The sequence below is a fragment of the Eucyclogobius newberryi genome, unplaced genomic scaffold (genome assembly GCF_026437365.1).
Source record: "Eucyclogobius newberryi isolate DKJ021-1_F unplaced genomic scaffold, fEucNew1.0.hap1 SCAF_18, whole genome shotgun sequence".
NCBI classification, from domain to species: domain Eukaryota; kingdom Metazoa; phylum Chordata; class Actinopteri; order Gobiiformes; family Gobiidae; genus Eucyclogobius; species Eucyclogobius newberryi.
In genome coordinates, this window is record NW_027315812.1 from 11207377 (window position 1) to 11217158 (window position 9782).

At 48.4% G+C, this 9782-nt stretch overlaps 1 protein-coding gene across 1 annotated transcript; it reads right to left on the reverse strand.

Moving 5' to 3' along the window:
* Window positions 1-4876: 4876 nt before the first annotated feature.
* Window positions 4877-5412, reverse strand: LOC140364930 (uncharacterized). The gene has a single exon (XM_072451308.1). It carries the CDS (start codon window positions 5395-5397, stop codon window positions 4888-4890), a length of 510 nt encoding a protein of 169 aa, XP_072307409.1. The 5' UTR covers window positions 5398-5412; the 3' UTR covers window positions 4877-4887.
* Between the last annotated feature and the right edge of the window lie 4370 nt (window positions 5413-9782).

Below are 9782 nucleotides of genomic sequence, written 5' to 3' on the forward strand. Positions count from 1 at the left end.
CCCTGAGCTGCAGCTCAGATAAACCCTCGTGTAACGGCCCCTGAGCTGCAGCCCAGATAAACCCTCGTGTAACGGCCCCTGAGCTGCAGCCCAGATAAACCCTCGTGTAACGGCCCCTGAGCTGCAGCCCAGATAAACCCTCGTGTAACGGCCCCTGAGCTGCAGCCCAGATAAACCCTCGTGTAACGGCCCCTGAGCTGCAGTCCAGATAAACCCTCGTGTAACGGCCCCTGAGCTGCAGCCCAGATAAACCCTCGTGTAACGGCCCCTGAGCTGCAGCCCAGATAAACCCTCGTGTAACGGCCCCTGAGCTGCAGCCCAGATAAACCCTCGTGTAACGGCCCCTGAGCTGCAGCCCAGATAAACCCTCGTGTAACGGCCCCTGAGCTGCAGCCCAGATAAACCCTCGTGTAACGGCCCCTGAGCTGCAGCCCAGATAAACCCTCGTGTAACGGCCCCTGAGCTGCAGTCCAGATAAACCCTCGTGTAACGGCCCCTGAGCTGCAGCCCAGATAAACCCTCGTGTAACGGCCCCTGAGCTGCAGCCCAGATAAACCCTCGTGTAACGGCCCCTGAGCTGCAGCCCAGATAAACCCTCGTGTAACGGCCCCTGAGCTGCAGCCCAGATAAACCCTCGTGTAACGGCCCCTGAGCTGCAGCCCAGATAAACCCTCGTGTAACGGCCCCTGAGCTGCAGCCCAGATAAACCCTCGTGTAACGGCCCAGCTCTGCAGAAATGCTCTTTTTAAATCAAACACATTTGGTCTCAAATTCCTGTTTAGACAAAGTAGGAAATAAAACTTGAACTAAAAGTTGACATTTTGTTTTGGTCCTTTTTGATTCATAATCAGATGATGGAAAGATGCTACTTTCATGCAATTATAACATAATTACCTTAAGTCCAAATTAGCTACATGTTGTAGTTTGATATAGATTAATTCTGTCTGAGTCTGAATCGTGACTAAATAAATCCTGTTTTGTGTGTTTAACAATCTTCCAGCAGAGGTCAGTGTTGCACATCTAGAATTGGAAATGGCCTAAAGCCCATCTCCCACGCCTTTTATTAACCAAGAGATTGCATATTATTTAAATGATAAAAGAAGAATGTTATTGGCCAGTATAAGCAGTTAACATTCATCATGACAAGATTAAAATGCACTTGTTTGAACTGCAGCCTTTCTTAAGTTTCAATCTATCCTGCTGAAAATGCTTTAACCAGCAGCTTTACAGAGTTTCCAAACCTGGAAACTTAAACAAGGAAAAGATAAATCTAGGCTAATTTATGGGTCAACTGCCAGTAAGTTTTCCATTGGGCTCCATATTCTGGATCACACCAGTACAGCTACACTCTGTTTTGAGCAGAAATAAAGTCATTTTAGCAAGGTAAACCCCAGCCTCCTTTTTCTTTTGATCATTGTAGAGTTTTATATTGGATTTGAGGTTCATGCCTTGCCACACAAATCTTGAGATTGTTTTATTCCACTCATCAAACAGCTGGTTGGGGATGGAAATCAGAACGGTCAAAACAAAAAAAATGTATAGTTTCCATCCTTTGACTTAAGTATGAAAGTAAATTTTTCAAGGTCTTTCTTTATAATGGAGAAAACAGTAACGTTTTTTTTTTCTAAGATTATTGATTGTTCTTTATGGAGGACCACACATAAATATTTCTGGGTTCCATTCTTTCTAAAGGATAGTGGGGGTCGCCAGTAAGAGAGTAAGTTTTTTTGTACGTTAAATTTGTATCCAAACATTGGACCAATACCATGAAGGAAATTCATCACATTGGGTATGAAATGTCTGGTTTGATTAAATATGGTAAGACATCATCTGCATAGCAGGAATTTCTTTGTTTTTTATGCTTCCGTCCCTTCAATTGAGATACCATCGATTGTCTAATATATTGGGCCAATGGTTCCAAGTACAAAGTGAACAAAATGGGGGACCAAGCACAACCCTGCCTTACCCCTTTCTCCAAATCAGTCTGTCAAGTTACCGTTAATTTTGAATCTTGATTTTGGGCCATCGTAAAGATCCTTAAAGGCGGTATGGACGATTTTTCGGCGATTTGAGAACGCAGGTGGAAGTGCGCATGCGCACTCCCCCGTGTGGACTGATACAACACACACGTGCGTTTGTTTATTAGCGCAACAGAGCGCATCGCATCTCTCGTCTCCCGTGGATTTCTGTCCACTTCTGAGTCAGCTCGAACTGTCTTTCTCCATCTTCATTTTGCCCCGTACACTGAGGGAACTATATTATGATAGATCCATGCGCTTAGCCACGCGGAAACGTGGGGACGAACCGCACGCGGCTGCAGGTGAGCGGTAGGTGCGTTTTATGATTGATACGTGGCAGGACAAATGATTTATCCACGCCACGAGGAAATATGATTAAAAAAAAATCGTCCATACCACCTTTTAATATTTTTTATTATTAAATCATCTATTTGAAATTTGGTGAGCACTTTAAATTAAAAAAAAGCCCAGCTAACAGAATCAAAACCTTTTACAGCATCCAGACTTATTACAGCTTTGTTTCGTTGTTCTTGTACTGTAAGTATGCACCCGACAGTATTGCAGTGTAAAACAGCACATATAAGAGCATTGGCTCCAGAATAAACAATACACAAGTACGTGCAGTGCACTCCATAGTAAGTTCAAGCATGAATAAAATGCTGTACACACTGGATGGAAAAAATACATCTTATTCAACTAATACAAGGTTCAAATTGTAATTTATTTAACTGAGACTGTGTCACAGAACTTAAAATACATTTAATCACATTTTGTCTGCAAATCAATCATTCTCAACCAGAAACCTGTTGCCTGCAGTAGAGCTGGTGCATGCAGTAGAGCTTGTGCCCGCAGTAGAGCCTGGTGCCTGCAGTAGAGCTGGTGCCCGCAGTAGAGCCTTGTGCCTGCAGTAGAGCCTTGTGTCTGCAGTAGAGCCTGGTGCCTGCAGTCGAGCTGGTGCCCGCAGTAGAGCCTTGTGCCTGCAGTAGACCCTGGTGCCTGCAGTAGAGCTTGGTGCCTGCAGTAGAGCCTGGTGCCTGCAGTCGAGCTGGTGCCCGCAGTAGAGCCTTGTGCCTGCAGTAGAGCCTGGTGCCTGCAGTAGAGCCTGGTGCCTGCAGTAGAGCCTGGTGCCTGCAGTAGAGCCTGGTGCCTGCAGTAGAGCCTGGTGCCTGCAGTCGAGCTGGTGCCCGCAGTAGAGCCTTGTGCCTGCAGTAGAGCCTGGAGCCTGCAGTCGAGCTGGTGCCCGCAGTAGAGCCTGGTGCCTGCAGTAGAGCTTGGTGCCTGCAGTAGAGCTGGAGCCTGCAGTAGAGCCTGGTGCCTGCAGTCGAGCTGGTGCCCGCAGTAGAGCCTGGTGCCTGCAGTCGAGCTGGTGCCCGCAGTAGAGCCTTGTGCCTTTGTTTTTTTAACTGGTTCAAACACATCGAGCTGCAGTTGTGACACTTCTGATCAAGAGCTGGTGCCTGCAGTAGAGCCTTGTGTCTGCAGTAGAGCCTGGTGCCTGCAGTAGAGCCTGGTGCCTGCAGTCGAGCTGGTGCCTGCAGTAGAGCTTGGTGCCTGCAGTAGAGCTTGGTGCCTGCAGTAGAGCTGGAGCCTGCAGTAGAGCCTGGTGCCTGCAGTAGAGCTTGGTGCCTGCAGTAGAGCTGGAGCCTGCAGTAGAGCCTGGTGCCTGCAGTCGAGCTGGTGCCTGCAGTAGAGCTGGTGCCTGCAGAGGTCTTCAGAGCCTTAAGACCTGGGACCTGGGCCAGCTCTAATGGGATTGGACGTGCATGAGCCAATTAGAACTGGAGGAGCATTAGCTGGCCTTTAGCTGATTTCCTCATACTTTAGTGCAGTTGACAGAAATAAACCATTTTTTGTTTTTTTTTAACTGGTTCAAACACATCGAGCTGCAGTTGTGACACTTCTGATCAAAGTGACTGTAACTGTGGAAAAATGAGGGCCCACTTTGCACTCCTTATGATGTGTGATCATGAGTCCACACTTCCTCAAGTTTCAGTCACTCTTGCTGAAAAGGCTTTACAGAGTTTCATGAACCTCGAAACTTTAAAAAACAAAAGGTTGATCCAGGTGGGGGATTGTGGATGTTTTGGTTAAAACCCATTAGCCTTGGTGTCTCAAAAACACTTAAAAATCTGAATCCTTTAACACATCTGGCTTCCTCTCATACTGCTCCTTTATCTCTTGCAGTTGTTTGATGACTTTGTCCTTCTCTTCAACCTCCTTTAGCAGAGTCTGGCCGTTCTCTCTGTTTTGGCTAACCTCTCCAGGTACAGCGTACAGTATTTTCCGGACACACTGGAGTATAAGTCGCATTTTTGGGGGAAATTTATTTGATAAAAACCAAGAACAGACATTTCATCTTGAAATGCAATTTAACATAATAACAGATTAGAGAACATGGTGAATAGGTGTACGTATGCTAACGCTAACACCTTCAGCTACATGAGGCACAGACAGAACTGTGGTAAGTGTCTGGTATGTTAACGTAACATATTAACAGTTATTCAGATAACTATAGCATAAAGAACATGCTAACAAGTTTACCAAAGCATCAGTTTTACCCCAAATCACTAAATCCATTGAATTCTTCTTCCTCTGTGTCACTTCTAAACAACTCCACAAACTCCAGAGGTAGAGGAAGTGCAGATTCTTCTTCTGTGTCGCTTAGAGCCTAGAGCGCCCTCTTGCGGTTGTCAGAAATATATCAACATGTGACATGCGGTTGCTAGTGTGGAAATAAATATCACGAATAATATCACATATAAGTCGCTCTGGAGTATAAGTCGCACCCCGACCAAAACTATGAAAAAAGGTGCAACTTATAGTCTGGAAAATACGGTAATCATCTGTTTCAGCCTCTATATAGATATATTCAATACAAATTGTTCTTTTTCATTAATCTCATAAACTCTTCCTCGCTGACTTCTCTGTCTCCATCTCGGTCAGCCTCGTCTATCATTTCCTGTAACTCCTCATCTCTGAGGTTTACGCTCAGCTCCTTTGCAACTCTCTTAAGGTTTTTGAAGGAGATTTTCCCCGTGCAGTCGTCGTCAAAAAGCCGGAAAGCCTTTAAAATCTCTTCCGTGGAGTTCTTTTCACTCATTTTAGCAGTCAGCACACTGAGAAAGTCTTCAAAGTCGATCATTCCAGAGCCTTCTTTATCAATATTTGTAATCAACGTCTGGGTTTCTTCCTTCTTTGGGTCAAAACCAAGGACTCGCATGGCCACGTTAAGTTCTTTAACATTGATGACGCCCGTCCCATCAGTATCAAACATATCAAAGGCTTCTTTTATTTCCTGCTTTATTCCGGCAGGCACTTTGATTTTGGGAGCAGACTTTTTCTTAGATTGTCCTGCGGATCTTCGATAGCCCGAAGCCATTTCAATAATCAACGTATTCAACCTACAACCTACTGAACTTGTACATCTTAGACTTTATTCTTTTTCAGACGTCAACAAAGTCAGCGCCAATGGAAATCCTCTGCTTTGATTGACATTTTTCACACTCATAAAGTGAGTCACAGGCTATATGACATCATAAATCTATAATGTCATCAAGCAACAACACAGCAACGGACAGGACAGATCTTGCCACAAAGGATCAGGATCATTGCTAAAGCTGCAGGGAGATTCCTTGGAACAAAGGAGCTTGATTGGGCAGATATAGAAAACAGGCTAAAGGCGCTAAATGGGAGTCGGAGTGATGGGGGTCTGCTTGTGGGGAGTCAGAGTGATCAGAGTGACGAGATGGGGGTGGGGGTGGTCTCCTGTCCTCGCCCAGTCTCGTAGACGCACGGCTACCAAGCAGCGACATCAGTGGGCATATTAAAGCCTATAGAATGAAGCCTAAAGAATAAAGCTGTACGGTGGAAGCACCGAACGTCAAAGAAGGAGAGGAAGATGAAGAAGAGTCTCCCTGGAATAAAGCCGGTTGGTCTCTGAAACAACAACAACTATTCTAGTCACAAAGACATATCATGACCTCATGGGCTTTGTAACACCAAAGCAATGGAAGGAGTACTTTTACGGACTACGACAGAGTCTGAGGACTACGACAAAGTCTGAGGAATACAGTCTGGCGGTAATGCAACACTTGGATGCCAACCGCCATAAAACAACAACAACAACAACAAACACTATTCCATTACCACACAGGCCTCGAACTCAGAAACTCATGTCTAGAACAATGTGACAAAGTCTGATTGTCAGTGAGTCTGGCGGTAACAACAACACAACTCGGGTATTTTTGACTCCCTGGGCCTCTGCCAATAACAACATCGCTGACGGTGGATTATTGAGCGTTGTTTGGATATTACGGCAACATAGAGGAACGCCTCGGTCCGTATGACGGGGAAGAGGAAGAGGAAGCGTGACCTGGTCGGTGACGATATGAACAGCGGGGAGGACTCCCCTGCAGCCACTGATCCTGTGCAGCGTAGGGCGTCTTCTTGCTCGTCTATGGAGGGCTCTCTCAGTGAGGAGCAGGGCGGGGTGGTTGCAGATATCGGGGATGTGAGTTCAGAGTGTAAGGTGTTCATAAAGCTCGCGCAGGATAATGCGTCCTTTAAGGGGTGGGATCCGATGGCGTTGACAAGGAGCCTGACTGTAGCTGTGGGAGTGGTCAAGCATGCGAGTGTCCTTAGGGATGGCTCGCTGCTGGTCGTGTGCAAGGACGTGGCTCAGCAAAGGAAGGCGATTGAAGCTAAGTGTCTGGGGGGGAAGGACATTCTTGTGTCTGATGCTGTAAGAGGCACGGTCAGGGGAGTTATTGTAGGCGTCCCTACGACGACATCTGTGGATGACATAAAGGAGAATTTGACTGGAGCTAAGGTGGTGGATGCTAGGCGGTTGAAGATGACCCGGGATGGGGTAAGGTGTGACAGCCTGTCAATAATGATTAGATTTGAAGGTGGGATCCTGCCTCGTGTGGTGTGCGTTGGGTACATGCGCTATGGCGTACGCCCATATGTTCTGCCGCCCCTGCGTTGCTTCAAGTGCCAGCGCTTTGGGCATATTGCAGCGGTCTGTAGAAGGAAGCAGAAGTGTGGTAAATGTGCAGGAGACCACGAGTATGGAAAGTGTGACGACGGAGCAAAACTCAAGTGCTGTAACTGTGGGGGAGAGCATAGCTCTGCCTACGGGGGATGCGTGTTCAGCAAGAGGGCTGCTGAGGTGCAAAAAGTTAGAGCCTCTCAAGGCATATCCTACGCGGATGCGGTCAAGAAGGTGTCTGGTAGTCAGGTGAAGGTGGATGCAGTGGGGGCTGCCAGTGCTGCTGGTGTCCTAGGCGACAGGGGAGGGGGCAGCGTTGCCCGCGGCCAGGGGGAGGTCCCCACTGGGATGCCTGTGAGTGTGGCTTCCACGAGCTGCGACGTCAAGGCAATCGGCCTATAACTTGAAGGGTCAGACGCTGGCCTACCCGGCTTCAGAACCGGCACCACCGTAGACTGTTTCCACGCAGATGGAACACAACCTGAATCCCAAACACGGTTGAAAAGACCCAGGACTAGCCCAAGCGTGTCATCAGTCAAATGAGAGAGCATGTCATAGCACACCTCATCTTTACCCGGGGCTGTCTGTTTCGCCTTAGAAAGTGCTCTCCTTAGCTCAAACAAACTAAACGGAAGGTCAAGGTCATCTTGAGTCGAAGGCTGGTGCCCAATCAGCTCAGAATTCTGGGCCAGAGTACTCTCCCTGTAGTGCCTTTCCGCAGGTGAGATTGTCAGAGCTGTGCACCGACACAAAGGTGCCGGCCAACAGTTCAGCTTTGTCAACGTCGCTGACTGCTTCAACACCATTCTGTATTAGGACCGGGGTCCCATGACGGCGCTCAACCCCATGCATCCGCTTAATCATCCCCCAAACATCCCCGAGACGCGTTTCTCCCCCAATTTTGGAACAATACCGCCTCCAATAGGCACTCTTGGCCGTTCTTACAGTTTTCCGCACAACAGCGCGGGCCCTCTTGTAGTCAATGAGGGCACCCTCAGTGTGGGTAACCCTTAGCCGGCGAAACGCCGCATTTCTCGCCCTAACAGTATAACCACATGCTTCATTCCACCACGGCACCCGCTTCCTATGTCCACTACCACCACTCTTAGGAATCGTGCCTACCGCTGACTGCGTGATGAGCGAGACAATTGCACTATTGAGATCATCCACCTGAGTCAATCCTCCTTCCTGCAGAACCCTAGAACCATCATCAGCTTTCCTCAGGAAAGCCCCCCAGTTCGCCCTTGCCAACTGCCACCTCTGGATCCTCGTCTCCCTGACCACACAGCTCCCAAAGCCAATCTCGGTGCGGACTAGATAGTGATCGCTACCAAAAGAAAGATTACCAAGAACCTCCCAACTACAAACACCAGCTAACTCCTTGGACACAAGCGTAAGATCTATTGCACTTTCCGTACCGGTCCCCATATCATAGCGGGTCCCACTCCCATCATTCAGGCAAAGCAACTCCCTTTGATTGATAAAACCCTCTACCACCTGCCCATACCTATCGGTACCACTACCGCCCCACAAAGCGCTATGCGCATTAAAATCCCCACACCACACGGCCTTTCCCCGAACATCCTTACCGATACTATGTAAGGACTCTAACGTTAACTCACCACACGGATTATAAAGGTTAACCACAGTAACAACAAAATGCTTAAATTCCTGGCCATTAGCACGAAGACTACGCGCACTATGAGCCCCCGGAACCTGACGGCCCCCCCCACTCCCACTGCCAGAATGGGGCAGGGTGCCTTCCCGCAGCGCATCCTCTATCTCCGTCCACTCGGAACCCCCAGCTCCAAAGTACTTCCCTGCAGCCTTAGCGATGATCCTAGATCTCTTCTTGGTTTGACCAGTACAGTTAATCACTTCCACCATAAAGAGGAAGAAATCTTTCCTCTTCACAACCAGTACATCCTTCGCACCCACAGGGCCTCTGCCCGTGGAAGCCACACTCACAGGGATCCCAGTGGGGACCTGCCCCTGGCCGCGGGCAACGCTGCCCCCTCCCCTGTCGCCTAGGTCACCAGCAGCACTGGCAGCCCGCACTGCATCCACCTTCACCTGACTACCAGACACCTTCTTGACAAATTCTCCTTTATGTCATCCACAGATGTCGTCGTAGGGACGCCTACAATAACTCCCCTGACCGTGCCTCTTACAGCATCAGACACAAGAATGTCCTTCCCCCCCAGACACTTAGCTTCAATCGCCTTCCTTTGCTGAGCCACGTCCTTGCACACGACCAGCAGCGAGCCATCCCTAAGGACACTCGCATGCTTGACCACTCCCACAGCTACAGTCAGGCTCCTTGTCAACGCCATCGGATCCCACCCCTTAAAGGACGCATTATCCTGCGCGAGCTTTATGAACACCTTACACTCTGAACTCACATCCCCGATATCTGCAACCCCCCCGCCCTGCTCCTCACTGAGAGAGCCCTCCATAGACGAGCAAGAAGACGCCCTACGCTGCACAGGATCAGTGGCTCCAGGGGAGTCCTCCCCGCTGTTCATATCGTCACCGACCAGGTCACGCTTCCTCTTCCTCTTCCCCGTCATACGGACCGAGGCGTTCCTCTATGTTGCCGTAATATCCAAACAACGCTCAATAATCCACCGTCAGCGTGTATGTTGTTGTTGTTGTTGTTGTTGTTGTTTTTTTTTTGTTTTTTTTTTAACGGCGGCTGGCGGCTGGTTTTAAGTGTTACACTATAAGGTGAGTGGTGATTCATATAGCAAATGACATCATCATTCATCCACTGA

Excerpts from the sequence above, each read along its gene's own strand:
- LOC140364930 (XM_072451308.1), bottom strand. The coding sequence starts at position 5,397 with ATGGCTTCGGGCTATCGAAGATCCGCAGGACAATCTAAGAAAAAGTCT.